The sequence below is a fragment of the Salmo salar genome, chromosome 17 (genome assembly GCF_965601325.2).
Source record: "Salmo salar chromosome 17, fSalSal1, whole genome shotgun sequence".
NCBI classification, from domain to species: Eukaryota; Metazoa; Chordata; class Actinopteri; order Salmoniformes; family Salmonidae; genus Salmo; species Salmo salar.
In genome coordinates this window covers 54,905,225-54,921,725 of record NC_138307.1, presented here as the reverse complement: position 1 = coordinate 54,921,725, position 16,501 = coordinate 54,905,225, and the positions used below count along the sequence as shown (strand labels likewise).

At 44.0% G+C, this 16,501-nt stretch overlaps 1 protein-coding gene across 1 annotated transcript; it reads right to left on the bottom strand.

Annotated features, from left to right (window-relative positions):
• Positions 1-14,502, bottom strand: LOC106576169 (lipase maturation factor 2). Its single transcript, XM_014153134.3, has 14 exons — positions 14,273-14,502; positions 10,973-11,238; positions 10,841-10,869; positions 8,919-9,109; positions 6,985-7,163; positions 6,403-6,541; positions 5,721-5,846; positions 3,913-4,018; positions 3,617-3,713; positions 3,187-3,369; positions 2,809-2,977; positions 2,268-2,379; positions 1,772-1,880; positions 1-1,389 (listed from the first exon to the last, which is right to left on the bottom strand). Exons 1-14 carry the CDS (start codon positions 14,364-14,366, stop codon positions 1,066-1,068), a joined length of 2,124 nt encoding a protein of 707 aa, XP_014008609.1. The 5' UTR covers positions 14,367-14,502; the 3' UTR covers positions 1-1,065.
• Between the last annotated feature and the right edge of the window lie 1,999 nt (positions 14,503-16,501).

The window sequence follows — 16,501 nt, the reverse complement described above, 5'->3', positions numbered from 1 at the left end:
TGAATGTTTGACTTTTTTTTCATCTGTAGTTTATTTGTCAAATCGAAGTGTTCAGTTTCAACATACAGCCAAGAATAAAAACACGGACCAGTAAAAAGTAGCTTCCCATTTTTACCGTGCAATCTGTAATGATTCAAGCGATACAGATTGAATAGCGCCCTAGGGCTTGGAATTTATCCTTAGAGCCCAGTAATTTTGCAGTAGTGCTTTAACCTAATACACTAAGCTTAAGCAATGCTACGTCTCAAATATACACAGATGTGGAATGTAAAGATTTCTTAGTAGCAGTTACGCATTTAAGCTGTTAAAAAGATTGCGACAAAGGGTTTTGAAGTTACAACAGCAATCCACAGATTTCTAAGGCAAAGGGTTTAGCAGGACAAAGCTTTCAGGATACAGTATTCTTGACAATGTAGCAACACAGTTTCTCATGGTCGGGATAGAGGACCCAGGTACTGATGTCATTACATGGAACCACTTGACAACTCCACAGTTAAAAAAAAAGTCTGTCTGATACAGTAAAACTGATCTCGGCGGTTCATGAAAAGGGTTCACCGAGGTACCGTAACGGCACCCAGCCTAGCATGACCGTGGACCCTGAATATCATATTAAAGATATAGCACAAGATTAAACAACTGCTGGACAACAACCGTTCAAATGTATCAATGCATTCCCAGAATTCAGATCAAGTGTTCCCTGAAGAACATGGCAAAGCACAAAAATAGCTCATATAAAAGCACCGCTGTACTGTAATGTCAGGGACTCACCCGTTGGCATGTCTGAAGACTCATCCATAGGCGGACCTGAGAATACGGTGACGGAAGGAGGCACAGAGAAAATAGACATTTTTGCTTGTATGTACAGTATATGCGTGTGTGCGTGTGTGAGACAGATGAGAACTGACTGAATACAAGGCCACAGTGGTGGTCTCCGAGTCACAGAGCTGGTCGGATTGGCAGTTACTGTAGAAACACCTGAGATTTACATGTAGGTAACACCCCTTCTCTCCGCCCAAGGGGCAACAACAAGAACGTAACAGGAAGTCCCATGGCAGCAGTCCCGCATCACTTCCTCTTCTTAGGGCTCTTGTCAGCATCCCGTCTATTCTCCTCAGAGTTCTCCCTCTCTGCTTTGAGACTGGAGGCCGAGGCACTCTTCTCTGCTGGCTGGTCCTTAGCCTTCTTGGCCTTGGGTTCGGCTGGGGTGGGTTTAGCCTTTCGGCCCCCCAGGATCCCAGAGAGCAGGGTTTTGAGGAGCCAGATGGTGGCGACAGTGGCCAGGAGGGACCAGAGCACCAGGTGGCCGGGTAGAGTCTGAACATGGCCCCGCACCTGCCTCAGAACCTGGGCCAGAGGAGAGTCAGGACTGGGCTGGATCGGGAACTTCTCCTGCACATAAGATAATATGTAAGCACATGTACATACACAACAAAGACACGTAGGAGTGTGAGTGTTGTTGGTATGCGTGTCTGAGAAATCAGATTTGGTACACCTGGCCATACCACACACACACACACACACACACACACACACACACACACACACACACACACACCACACACACACACACACACACACACACACACACACACACACACACACACACACACAATGTGACAGATGAAAGCGCAAAAGGGGAGCGTGAATTCCATATAGGCAATACAGCACCACATCTGAAATTGAGGGGCAATCATCACAAGCCACAGTAGTGATATTATTAGCACAATACAAAGTTAAAACGTAACCCAGTTGAGCAAAAAGGCTTAGCTACCTTGAGTCCGTGCTGGCTGAGCATGCTCTCCAGGGTAGGGTCACCCAGGTGCACTGCAGGATAGAACTCCTCTGCATAGTGTCTCCTCCACCACTCATTAGGACTAGACCTGACAGGGAAGACAACCAATACACCACTCATTAGGACTAGACCTGACAGGGAAGACAACCAATACACCACTCATTAGGACTAGACCTGACAGGGAAGACAACCAATACACCACTCATTACCATAGGACAATTATTTTATTTGTGTCTGGTTGAATACCTGTATCAAGTGGCTTTATTGAATTCTGACGATTAGCATACTGTAAGTATACCATACTGTACATTTTGTGGGCATTTTGTGAATAACATTACTTAATATAGTGAATATTTAAGTTCACTTGTATATCTTAGATTATTCATTCATAAAATCAGTTAAGAAATTCATGGGTTAAACAATTAACACTCCCCCAGCACACCGACTGATGTAGTGGATGTCGTAGGCTGCTCACCCGTCCTGTGTGGTCTGGGTGAACCAGTACCGGTAGAGGCTGGCTCGGAGGTAGACCGGGGGGACCTGGCTGAATGGGTATTGGGCTGAGTCTGTCTGGATCAGTCTCACCACTGGGACACAGGGAGAGATACAGAGTCATGTGTGAGCAATCTAGTGCAGCATGTAGGCATGTGGTCATCTGAGTGAGTGCTGATATTTCTCCTTTGTTGGAAGGTTAAGGATCTACAATGCGTGAGTAAATCATGCCCACTCACACAGGCGCATACCACGGAATTTCTGGGCCCGTATTCATAAAGCGTCTCAGAGTAGGAGTGCTGATCTAGGATCAGTTTTTCCTTTAAGATCATAATCAATAAGATTAAATAGACAGGGGGGGACCTGATCCTAGAAAAGACCACAGGACTAAAAACCCCAACCAAGAGCCAAAATACAAGTAGTCTGCCAGACGCAACCTGCGCTTTCCTCATTAAAACAAATACGTATGTGCTCCATACTTCAATTGAAAAATAGAAGTCATTATCCCAGAGGGCAGTACATACCATCCTTATTGCCCTGCAGTAGACAGTGCACTAGGCTTGTAAACCAGGGGCTCTGTTTGGCAAGTCCCTGGGCTACCTGGCTCATCTGCCAGTCTAACCGTGGCTGGTGGGGGGCCACCACTGGAGGGGCCACGCTCACGTTCCCCGGCTTGTACATGAACTCTATCTCCTAAGAGGGCCAATGGGGAAAGGTGCATTGAAACACACAATACACCTTTTGCAGAACTATATACGATTGTTTTACTTTATAAAAGTCAAGAAGTTGAGGAAGATAATGTGATTGAGGACATTCCGTATCTAACATTTTGAAATGAGAAAAAAATAAATAAACTGAAACCTTTTCATCCATAATTATTATTTTGGTCCCCGCTCTCTTACCGTCCAGGTGTTCTTGTCCATGCTGCCCTCTAGGATGACCTCTGACCTCCCATCCACCCCTGTCATCCTGCTGTCCAGGCTGTAGGCACTGACCAGTCTGTAGCGCTCCACTAGGCTGTAGGCCTGTCTCACCTCCGGTAGGATCTTACTGCTGTACACCTGTTCCATGGACGAGTAGGGAACCTGGGGATGCGGAAAACACCATGACCAATCAGAGAGAATATTATAAACAGTGCTAACTACTACACCAATAGTAACTCCAACAGACCAATTAGGTAGATGTATGCTGTCTTCATTAAAGTGATTCACTATTACACAAAACACTGACTTAAAGTAATTAGATGGGTTTTACTCAGTAGATGAATGCAAGTACGAAAGAAAAAGTTAACCAATCAGAAGGCTCCCTGTGTGATTGACAGGTGTGACTCACCACACTGATAGCAAACATGGCGACTGCAGCAGAGGCAAAGACAGCCCATTGGACAAGGCCCCAGAGCTTCCAGAGGCACCCTCTAACACACACACACCTAGGGGGAGGAAAATCAGATCTGAGATCAGTGGACATTAAAGCAAAACAAGGATGACACACACTGCATTGGGGCAGACCACTGTTCTGGGGTCAGCAAATGCAACAAAAAGGAACTAGATAGGAACTAGATCTACCACAGTCTTTGAATCACAAACGTTATTCCAGATACTGTTTTACTATGATATAGTTCTACTCACCCCAGCATGGCTGCCACCACCTCCCAGGTGAGAGAGAGAACTCCTACCCAGATAGTGGGTCCTGTCACAAGCTTCAACACATTGCCAAACTGCTGCTGGGTGAAGGCTACAAAACAGGACAAATACATGAAAATCACTTAACCATGAACATAATGTATCAATGATTGACATCCTACAGGAAATAAAATACAAAAACACTACCGGGTCACTAGGTATACAGTAATATATAGATGTTAACCTACCGGGTCACTAGGTATACAGTTATAGATGTTAACCTACCGGGTCACTACGTATACAGTAATATATAGGATGTTAACCTACCGGGTCACTAGGTATACAGTAATATATAGGTGTTAACCTACCGGGTCACTAGGTATACAGTAATATATAGATGTTAACCTACCGGGTCACTAGGTATACAGTAATATATAGGTGTTAACCTACCGGGTCACTAGGTATACAGTAATATATAGATGTTAACCTACCGGGTCACTAGGTATACAGTAATATATAGATGTTAACCTACCAGGTCACTAGGTATACTGTTTTACAGTGCCTTCGGAAATTATTCAGACCCCTCGACTTTTTCCTTATTTTGTTACATTGCAGCCTTATTCTAAAATGGATTAAATAAATAAAAAACTCCTCAGCAATCTACACACAATACCCCATAATGACAAAGCAAAAACAGGTTTAGATTTTTTTGCAAATTTATTAAAAAGTAAAAAACAGAAATACCTTATTTACGTAAGTATTCAGACCCTTTGCTATGAGACTCGAAATTGAGCTTAAGTGCATCTTGTTTCCATTGATCATCCTTGAGATTTTTCTACAACTTGATTGGAGTCCACCTGTGGTAAATTCAACAGATTTGGAAAGGCACACACCTGTCTATATAAGGTCACACAGTTGACAGTGCATGTCAGAGCAAAAACCAAGCCATGAGGTCGAAGGAATTGTCCATAGAGCTCCGAGACAGGATTGTGTTAAGGCACAGATCTGGGAAGGGCACTAAAAATGTCTGCAGCATTGAAGGTCCCCAAGAACACAGTGGCCTCCATCATTCTTAAATGGAAAAAGTTTGAAACCACCAAGACTCTTCCTAGAGCTGGCCGACTGGCGAAACTGAGTAATTGGTGGAGAAGGGCCTTGGTCAGTGACGAGACCAAGAACCAGATGGTCACTCTGACAGAGCTCCAGAGTTCGTCTGTGGAGATGGGAGAACCTTCCAGAAGGACAACCATCTCTGCAGCACTCCACCAATCAGGCCTTTATGGTAGAGTGGCGAGACAAAAGCCACTCCTCAGTAAAAGGCACATGACAGCCCGCTTGGAGTTAGCCAAAAGGCACCTGAAGACTCTCAGACCATGAGAAACAAGATTCTCTGTTCTGATGAAACCAAGATTGAACTCTTTGGCCTGAATGCCAAGTGTCACGTCTGGAGGAAACCTGGCACCATCCCTACGGTGAAGCATGGTGGTGGCAGCATCATGCTGTGGGGATGTTTTTCATCAGGAGGGACTGGGAGACTAGTCAGGATCTTGACAAATATGAACAGAGCAAAGTGCTGAGAGATCCTTGATGAAAACCTACTTATGTAAATGTGATCAGTTTTTTTTTTATACATTTGCACAAAAAAAAATCTAAAAACCTCTTTTTGCTTTGTCATTATGGCGTATTGTGTGTAGATTGAGCAATTAAAAAAAATGTTTTATCCATTTTAGAATAAGGCTGTAACGTAACAAAATGTGGAAAAAGTTAAGGGGTCTGAATACTTTCCGAATGCACTCTATTTGATGTTAACCTACCGGTTTCGGAGGTTATCGTCTTGGCATCCCAGTCGATCTCCAGTGTGAAGAGCACTTTAGTTCCATAGATGATGACAGCAAATACAGCCAGTACAACCAGCAATGACATTATGGTTTGGGGCAAGGCTGCAAAAAAAAAAAAAAAAACTTAATTAGATTAGGTACTCTTAGTATCACAAACAGAGCCCATCATTTGTTTTTGTCCAGCTACTAAAAATGAATTTTGTAAATTAAGTTAAAGGGGTTACCCATTAGGACATTAGGAATGTTAACTGCAGTTAAGTACTTCTGTGATGTCTTTTGTTTAAACAGGATAACACCTGACATCCTGCCAGATCAGACCACTCTGCCCGAGAATAAAACAATAACCCCTCCCCTTTTCCTCTCACTGCCATCAAGACACAAGGACACCCATCGGAACTGAACCAGTGTTCTGCTGGCATGCACTCAGCAATGCACCCCTCACTGTGTCATGTCAATGTTGGCCAACTGGAGAGGCAAAGGAAAAGAAAGGAAGCTGATCATTACTGTAACAGCCTTTATGTTTTATAGTACCTTCCACCAGCTTAAGCACCATACGGGTGTGTATAATGCTGTACTAGGGAGAAAGCTGGCCTGAACGTCTACTCTGGTGTGAGATGTGAGAGTTGAAGGTTGCATAAGTAGAGAAGTGAGTTCATACTCTTGGTGCTCTTCTTCTTGCCGTGGCCCAGCCAGTAGCTGATATGGTCGTCGTCCAACAGGGAGAAAGTCAGAGCCAGGGAGAGGAAGGGGAGGAAGCCATAGTTCCCCAAGAACATCAACTTCACCTGGTATGTTGCCTGGTTATCAGTTACAGAGAAAAGTAGGTACAGTAGATATAGTTAGATAAAGGCATCATGCAAATTGCATGTGTGGGGCCGCAATCCTCCAACATTCAAAATCCCTTAGACATGGGTATAGTTAGGTGTCATTCATTCACCATCAAACATACAAAAGTCCCACAAATGACACACACACACACACACACACACACAGTCTAGAGCCTTATTGCAGCATCGGAGTCTGGCGATTCCCTGGATGATAACAGACTAGATACATTATACTGTAGGTAGGTGTGTTTCTGAACCTCTCCTCTCTCAGCCAGACCTCAACACTTGATAGCGATTTAGGCGGAGGGTGGAAACTTTGAAACAAACTGGAAGCCTATATTTCAGTGTGTTCCATCCTTTCTCAGACATTTTACATGCTCATGTTTAGCAGCTGCTGGTGTAACCACACACACCTGAATGTAGAAGGCTGCCAATCGGAGGCTGCGGATGGGGGCAAAGTAGAGGGGGGGCACAGCGATCTCTGTCACCAAAAGACAGACAGTCCCCAGCTTCAGGTACCAGTCTGGCAGCTGCTGGATGAACCAGGACCAGGGCAGGGGGATGCCCTGGGCCTCAAACATGTGGTTCACCGCTGGGAAGAGGGAGGGGGTTGATGGGGTGACAGAGGGGAGGAAGGTTATGAGACATGGATGAGTAAAGATTGACCCATAACACCTCACACCTTTTTTGACCCATAACACTGCACCTCACACCTTTTTTTGAGATCACATGTTTGACTAATCGCTAATATCTGACACTTTTCCTGAACACTGATGTGTAGTGAGCCTCCAGGCATCATCATTATCATCATTATCATGGAAGCTAATGAGCATACTGCCGCTGGGTGAGGTACATACCCCTTACACGATGCACAATGTACAACCATAGCAAATGTTATCATTGCTCAACCAGTCTTTGTACAGCACATCACATTTCTCGTACCATTGAACATAGCTTCTGGACCGCAACTAATTGAGAGTCTGTTGGGACACTGGTTTGACATTGGGATCAGGAGTCCCAATTTCAGCCCAATGTCGCAACAGACTCCCATTTAGTTGCGGTCCCGAAGCTATACCCAACAAAAAATATAAAACGCAACGTGTAAAGTGTTGGTCCCATGTTTCATGAGCTCAAATAAAAGATTTTCCAGACGCACAAAATGTTTTCTACCAAATTTTGAGCACAAATTTGTTTACATCCCTGTTAGTGAGCATTTCTCATTTGCCAAGATAATCCATCCACCTGACAGGCGTGGCATATCAAAAAGCTGATTAAACAGTATGATCATTACACAGGTGCACATTGTGCTGGGGACAAGACCACAAAAAAATGTCCACCAGAGCTGTTGCCGAGAATTGAATGTTAATTTCTCTACCATAAGCCGCCTCCAATGATATTTTAGAGAATTTGGCAGTACTCCATCTGGCCTCAGAACTGCAGACCACGTGTAACCACACCAGCCCAGGACCTCCACATCTGGCTTCTTCACCTGCGGGATCGTCTGAGACTAGCCACCCGGACAGCTGATGAAACTGAGGAGTATTTCTGTCTGTAATAAAGCCCTTTTGTGGGGAAAAAAACTCACTCTGACTGGCTGGGCCTGGCTCCTGTGGTGAAAATTCTATTCAAGTGAGAGAGACTCATTTCCTCAAACAACCATCTTTATTCAATATTGCAATAACGAACCTGTCAATCCAAGTCTTGACTGTCGGACCGAGTGCTTAAATCATACAGAGAATACCAGGTCTTTAAATACCAAACCTAAAACTGCAGGGGGGGGGGGGGGGGTGTTATTCTAAGTTTCCCAGATGCAAGGATGAGAAACACTGAAATGTTTGTTCTATTCCTTCAGGCTCTCTCTATCTATAGAATGCAGATCCAGTTAGACCTGAGACATATGTCTCACATGCACCACTAATGATAGACTGGAATGTGTCTGTTTGGTTTTTTATCACGAGACATCAATCAATTGTCAGCTTCAAGCTATCTCTAGTAAAAACCCATGGACTAGCTGCAGGAAGCTAGAGAGGAGACCATAAAAACCACAACATTAATAGGACTATTCAAGTATGTATTGTCAAGTATTAATCTCAAACAAATAAGGTGAATAAATAATTTCTCCCTCACGCTCCCAAGTTCCTTCACACTCCCCTATGCCCTCCCAGGACCACCCATTGCTGAGTCATGTGAAATCCATAGATAAGGGCCTAATGAATTCATTAAAATCAACTGATTTCCTTATATAAACTGTAACTCAGTAAACTAATTGAAATTGTTGCGTTTATATTTTTGTTCAGTATACATTGAACAGTACAGTTTTGTGTCATGAGAAGTTCCCCTGTCTCACCAGTGAGCCCCCACCAGCTGGGGCAGTGGCTGGCCAGTTTGGCGACCCCGGAGCCAAAGGTGAGGCGGAACAGGAGCCAGCGCGCCAGCCAGAAGGTCACGGCGTCATGCTGACGGAACGCCGAGCACCGCAGGAGGTTGAGCGGCGCGACGAGCACGGTCAGGAAGCCCGCCTCCAACAGCAGACTGTCCCTATGGGAGGGAATAAAATGAGACATTAATAATCAAATTCCATTTTCCTTAAAAAAAAATCCCAACTCCTCCTCACATCATAACTATAATGTATAGGGCACTGAAATCCCTCCAACAACCCAAAGTCTCAGGTCTCAAAGAAATGACAAAGTTCAAACGTATTAAAATCAATAGATTACATTTCCCTCAAAATTCCTGCACCAGAAGGCTACATGAAATTCCTGCTCAAAACAGTGGAATACAGTAAATATTCACTGAGCTTCAAATCCAATGACTGCCTTTCAGGAAATCAGTTAGCCTAGTAGAAGCAATGCCAATTAGAGCCAGAGGCACTGAGATGGAAAAACATACTGGTAGCTGTGCATCTTAAAACTGGTTGTAGGTTGGCATTCTCTTCATGCAGAATCAACTGGTGTGCCTTAGGGGACAGCCAGCTAACTATAAACAGTTCAGACACGCCCACCCCTACTACTCCTAAAAACATAACCAGGCAACTATTTATTATCTATTTACCACTCCATGCAATTGCCGTTGCTGTGAAAACCACTGCCTTACACAGGCCCAGACCTGGCCGTTGTGACGCTCTAGGCGAGACAAAAAGAAATTTCTCAATAAAATACATCTATATCAGAGGTGGAAAAATACGTATTTTCCAGATGCTGAAAAATACATACTTTTCAGGTCTTTATTTGTCCTGATTGCTGCGACTTTTTTTTTGGGGGGGGGGATATGGTGTTCGCTAACTTGTTGGCGCATTTTTTTTATTAAGATTGGGCGCCATATTTACATTAAGCTAATTGGAGAAACATGCATGATGTAAAAAGTGTCCGTCTCATTACATTGTTATACATTTTATCTCCAGCCTGTAAGCTAGAGAAAAGGCTGCATACTCTTTCTACCATAGGCTATATCTGCTACGTGATGTTTTTGACGGCACGTTGGTGGATGCCTCTCTCCAACAACACCCTGGAGAGGCATGCTGGGAATGGACCAGCAAAATATTTTGCTCCCCTGCCTTTGACAAAGTGGGCACTGCTTATCACAGGGCGGCATCAGTGTTCACCTAAAACTCCCATATGCCACTGGTTGAGAGAAATTGTCATTGTTTTTGGGCAGAACTATGTGCGGTTTTATGTGTTGGTGGAGGTACGTCTTGGTCAGTTTAGCTCAGAAAAGGCCGCCCTCGTCAATCTGCCACCGTCTAATCCTGCCTAATGGGCAGCCGGCCCTGGCCTTACACCATCTTGCTTTGCTACAAACAGATATCAGAAGTAAATGTGTTGCAATTCTAGCACATCTCCAAGCTTAGCTACAAGTCAGTAACTCTAAAACCATATTACATGTGCGACAGATGTCCTTCAATGCAAAGTCTGCTTACCCCTATCAAATATGCATGACGTCTAAGACTGATACATATGCACAAACACTTTCAACATCCGTTCTAGTCTCAAGTTGACAACCGGTGCACTGTACTGTAGTTTGTAATCAACATAGAATTATGAAGAGTGGATCGTGAATTTGACTGGTAAATGGTTCCAATAGCAGTGTATTGTCGGACACTAATGCTCTAGCAGTAAAACCCATCGCTGATAACAAAATGACCTCACACAGACCCAGTAGATTTTGCCTTCAGCAATAACACTTTAGTAAACAAAATACTTTTAGTTTCAGTCTGAGCTTTGCAGCCTATCAATTCAGCCCATATGAGAAGTCAGAGAACAGATTACTTACCACTGAAAACGCAGAAAGTCTTGACCCATCTGTCAAGAGAAAAATATGTTGATTCATTTACTGTATCATTTATTTAATGTACAGTATCTAACCAAACCAATGGCAGACAGACAACCACCCCCACCCACAGACCTGACAGAGGGAGAGGTAGAGGGCCCAGAGGCAGAAGAACACCAGGCTGTCTCGGAGGGGCTCCAGCAGGGCTGCTCCCAGGGCTAAGAGCACCCCCACCAGGCAGAGCAGCTCCATTGCCTGCTGGGCGTCCAGGTCCAGACCCAGCCGGGGCCCCAGCCACAGCAGCGAGGGGTGGGCATGTATCTGCTCCAACACTGGCCTGGAGCCATCCACACGCGGCTCCACCAGGCGCACAGGCAGGACCCCCTCATTGCCATAGAGACCTGGCCACAGAGACAAAGAGCAGGGATGGATAAACAAAATAGGGGGGGGGGGGGGTTATTGAGAATGGGATTAGTGACTAGAGGTCATGTTCATATACTTACAGTAAGTGGGTTTATGGCACCCTGCTAAATAGGTCAAAGGTCACGTATGTGAAAACAAGACACTTGTTTTTATCTGTGATGTCTGCTTATTCAGTCAAAGGGAACATGTGAAAGAAGGGAGTTCAGAAATTCGAACATCTCACTAAAAAAGGTATTCCAGCATATTATTACATTACCATAACATTGCTTACAGGTTGAGCCAAGATTGTGATCAACTGATTGGAATGTGGCATTATGCATGGCATAACTTTATATAAAAAAACTGAAAGCATACAGCTAGTCTTATTGGAATCTAGTGTACACTTGAGACGACAGGTGAAGCTGAGTGACTAGAAGTGGCACTATGACATACCTGGCACACAGAGTGGACCAAGTAGAAGTATGATCACATTTGGGACTAGAAGCAGAGCAATAAAGTAAAACAAACACTAAACTGTGCAATGATGACTCATTCATGTTCAATGCATCTCATCTTGCCAGCACTTGTCAAATGAGATGTGTTATTCCAGTTAGGCCACCTGCTGCCAGGTAAAGTGACTATGCAAGTGGATTGCAAGTGGACATACACATGAATTGCTCTTGGTAAAATGTGTTTTGTGTTGGATATTTGGTTCTCTCATCAATAGCTATTGAGCCAAGCATGCCCTGACTATGAAGATAATACTATCTCCATCCACCTGATATAGAAAAATCCACACTTTTGAATTTTATATAATAAGATTTCAATCTTCAATAGCTCTTACACAAAGTGTTCCATGACTATGAAAATGATCCATTCTGTATTATAAACTAGGCGGTTTAAGCCCTGAATGCTGATTGGCTAAAAAGCCATGGTATATCGGACCATATACCACGTGTATGACATTTGTTTCTCTCACTATTCTAATTATATTGGTAACCAGTTTATAATAGTAATAAGGCACCTCGGTGGTTTGTGGTATATGACCAATAGACCACAGCTAAGGGCTGTATCCAGGCACTCCGCATTGCGTCGTGCATAAGAACAGCCCTTAGCCGTGGTATATTGGCCATATACCACACCTTCTCGGGAATTATTACTTAAATCGGATGGACAAAAATACATATTTGTTTGTGTAAAGAAAAGCACAAACAATACACCTTGTATTCCGAAACCAACATCAGCGGAAGTATATGATGATTACAATTTGCCGGTGTCTAGTCAGAAATCCTGCGTAGGATGTCGGTTTCAGGCGTTTTGGAATACAAGGTGTAGTTTTTGTACCTTTCTTTACAATAGTGGTGAAATCCACGGAATGTTCCACACAGGAACAGCCGACGACTATACCGCACCGAATAGATGAGCGAGCTGTGAAGGATTCCAAGGAGAAATATCACACACACACACACACACCCGTTCTTTAACAGAAAGAGGTATTGAAGACAAAACATAAAAAACGAATAAATCTATAGAAAAAAATGCATTTTTGTCCATCCTGCCCTGATTCTGAATATATCAATTTCATAGTCATGGCACACTTCATGTAAGAGCTATTAAAGATAGTGTAAGAGCTATTAAAGATAGTGTAAGAGCTATTAAAGATAGTGTAAGAGCTATCTTCTATAGTGTTTAATCAGCTCCCCTGATTATGAATAAATCATTTTCATAGTCATAGAGTGCTTTGCTAAAAGCTATTGAAGATTTAAATCCCCCGATAAAGAAAATCTAAATGTCCTTAATAAGAATAAGTCAATCCTCCCCCAATTCAGAATATCTAATTTTCATAATAATGGAATGTTTGGTTCAATAGCTATTGAGGAGACAAACCCAAATAGCAACCCAAGATTGAATATAAAACACATTTTACCTTGGTACATTTCTCATGCAATTTGCATAATAAGATGGTTGGATGATAAAGTAAAGTGGTGTACTGACAGTGACGGCAAATCAACATGACTACAAGTTTGTATTTAGACTGGGAAAAAAATGGAAATGATACTACAAGTTAGATCGATTGTATACTGTTAGGGGTCTGAGCCAAGCTCGAATACTGGACTGATGTGTGTACATTCTGGAGGGAAATCCTAACCCTCAAAGACAGATATAGGCATAAAAAAAGGCAACGACAGCTACCGTGCAAAGAAAACATCCACTTGCCCCAAGCAAATTCATTCCAGAAAACATCCACTTGCCCCAAGCAAATATCTAATCGGGCATCTATCCAATAATGACCAGTGCTGTCAGGACGTGGCCATAGCATGCAAGGCCACATCACTTCTATCGCTGCCAACCTGCCTCATTCTCCTTTATAAAGCCAGGATACGAGGTTTAGCCTGGTTCGAACTTGCGAGCTCGCGAGATCAGTATGGTTCTTACTTGGCTAAGTCTCCCCTACATTAATGTATGATTTCCCTTAGTACGTGTAGGGCCATTCTATAACAATTCATTCACCTATACAGCTAGTTAATGTTTATAAATAAATACGAACACATCAATATAGATCTGTGTATGTAATGTATCTGAAACGGAATATTCAATCAAAATACATTCCTTTTCTAGGCCTAGGCTATAGTGATGTTGCATGAGTTGTAACACTGTTGCAAAGGCAATGAATGTAGCGAAATAGCTTAGCACGTGGAAGTTGTTATTAGCTCGCCCGATCAGTCCAACAACACTGGCTAGCTCAGAAAGTGTTCATTTCATCCGATAGACATATTAGGCTACTTCGTTGACAGTATGTTATATTTACAATCCCCGGTGTACTTTACCGAACAGATGCAACTACAATCAGTTCATCATCAGAATCGCAACAGTTGGAATATGAGGAAGCAAGCTAAACATTCGGAAAAAGTGGGAACCACCCGATTCAAAGATGCAGCGCTGAATGCTTTTCCATGATCATCAACAGTCAACCAATAATCAAGTTCCTTAGATTACAATTAACAAATTGGCGCAAGTAAAATGTTGTTTTACCTGGTATCTGGACATAGAGGGATGCAAAAGCAAACATGTAAATATTTGCCATACTCCATAAAAACATATGACGCGTTAATTTGGTTACCCCCATGTTTACAGCTAGGTGTTTCTGCTAAATCTAAATATAAAAATATTGTCTACGTCTTTCAACACAGCACGAATAAATGACGGTTGCTGTGCGGGAAAAAATTAAGTGAATGTTGCAGAAGGCGTGGTTCTTCTTCTTCTTCTGTGGAATTTATATCGCGGTTGGCAACCAACTTTAAAGTGCATTACCGCCACCAACTGGACTGGATTGTGGACCAGAGACATTGAAGGTCTAAATCCTACCCAATATGAAAATAGCGGGGCTATATACAGGGGTACTGGTACAGAGTCAATGTGCAGGGGCACCGGTGTCGAGGTAATTGAGGTAATTATGTACATGCAGGTACAGTAGGGTTTTTAAAGTGCCTATGCATAGATAATAATAGAGAGTAGCAGCAGCGTATGGGGGGGGGGGGGGGGCAAATAGACTCTGGTACCGCTTGCCGTGCGGTAGCAGAGATAACAGTCTATGATTAGGGTGGCTGGAGTCTTTGACAATTTTTAGGGCCTTCCTCTGACACCGCCTGGTATAGAGGTCCTGGATGGCAGGAAGCTTGACCCCGGTGATGTACTGGGCCATACGCACTACCCTCTGTAGTGCCTTGTGGTCGGAGGCCGAGCAGTTGCCATACCAGGCAGTGATGCAACCCGTCAAGATTCTCTATATGGTGCAGCTGTAAAACCTTTTGAGGATCAGAGGACCCATGCCAAATCTTTTCGGTCTCCTGAGGGGGAATAGGTTTTGTTGTGCCCTCTTCACGACTGTCTTGGTGCGCTTGGACCATGTTAGTTTGTTGGTGTGGATGCCAAGGAACTTGAAGCTCTCAACCTGCTCCACTATAGCCCCGTCGATGAGAATGGGGGCGTGCTCGGTCCTCCTTTTCCTGTAGTCCACAATCATCTCCTTAGTCTTGATCACATTGAGGGAGAGGTTGTTGTCCTTGCACCACACGGTCAGGTCTCTGACCTCCTCCCTATAGGCTGTCTCATCGTTGTCAGTGATCAGGCCTACCACTGTTGTGTCATCAGCAAACTTAATGATGGTGTTGGAGTCGTGCCTGGCCATGCAGTCATGAGTGAACAGGGAGTACAGGAGGGGACTGAGCACATACCGCTGAGGGGCACCCATGTTGAGGATCAGCACGGGGGATGTGTTGTTACCTACCCTTACCACCTGGGGGTGGCCCGTCAGGACATCTGGGATCGGGTTGCAGAGGGAGGTGTTTAGTCCCAGGGTCCTTAGCTTAGTGATGAGCTTAAAGGGCACTATGGTGTTGAACGCTGAGCTGTAGTCAATGAATAGCATTCTCACGTAGGTGTTCCCTTTGTCCTTGTGGGAAAGGGCAGTGTGGAGTGCAATAGAGATTGCATCATCTGTGGATCTGTTTGTGCGGTATTCAAATTGGAGTGGGTCTTGATTCTGGGATAATGGTGTTGATGTGAGCCATCATCAGCCTTACAATGCATTTCATGGCTACAGACGTGAGTGCTACGGGTCGGTAGTCATTTAGGCAGGTTACCTTAGTGTTCTTGGGCAAAGGAACTATGGTGGTCTGCTTGAAACATGTTGGTATTACAGACTCAGACAGGGTGAGGTTGAAAATGTCAGTGGAGACACTTGCCAGTTGGTCAGCGCATGCTCGCAGTACACATCCTGGTAATCCGTCTGGCCCAGCGGCCTTGTGAACGTTGACCTGTTTAAAGGTCTTACTCACATCGGCTGCGGAGAGCGTGATCACACAGTCATCCGGAACAGCTGATGCTCTCATGCATGTTTCAGTGTTACTTGCCTCAAAGCGAGCATAGAAGTTATTTAGCTCATCTGGTAGGCTTGTGTCACTGGGCAGCTCTCAATTGTGAATCCCTTTGTAGTCTGTAATAGTTTGCAAGCCCTGCCACATCCGACAAGCATCGGAGCCGGTGTAGTACAATTCGATCTTAGTCCTGTATTGACGTTTTGTCTGTTTGATGGTTCGTCGGAGGGCATAGCGAGATTTCTTATAAGCTTCCTGATTAGAGTCCCACTCCTTGAAAGCGGCAGCTTTAGCTCAGTGCGACTGTTTCCTGTAATCCATGGATTCTGGTTGGGGTATGTATGTACAGTCACTGTGGGGGCGACGTCCCCGATGCACATATTGA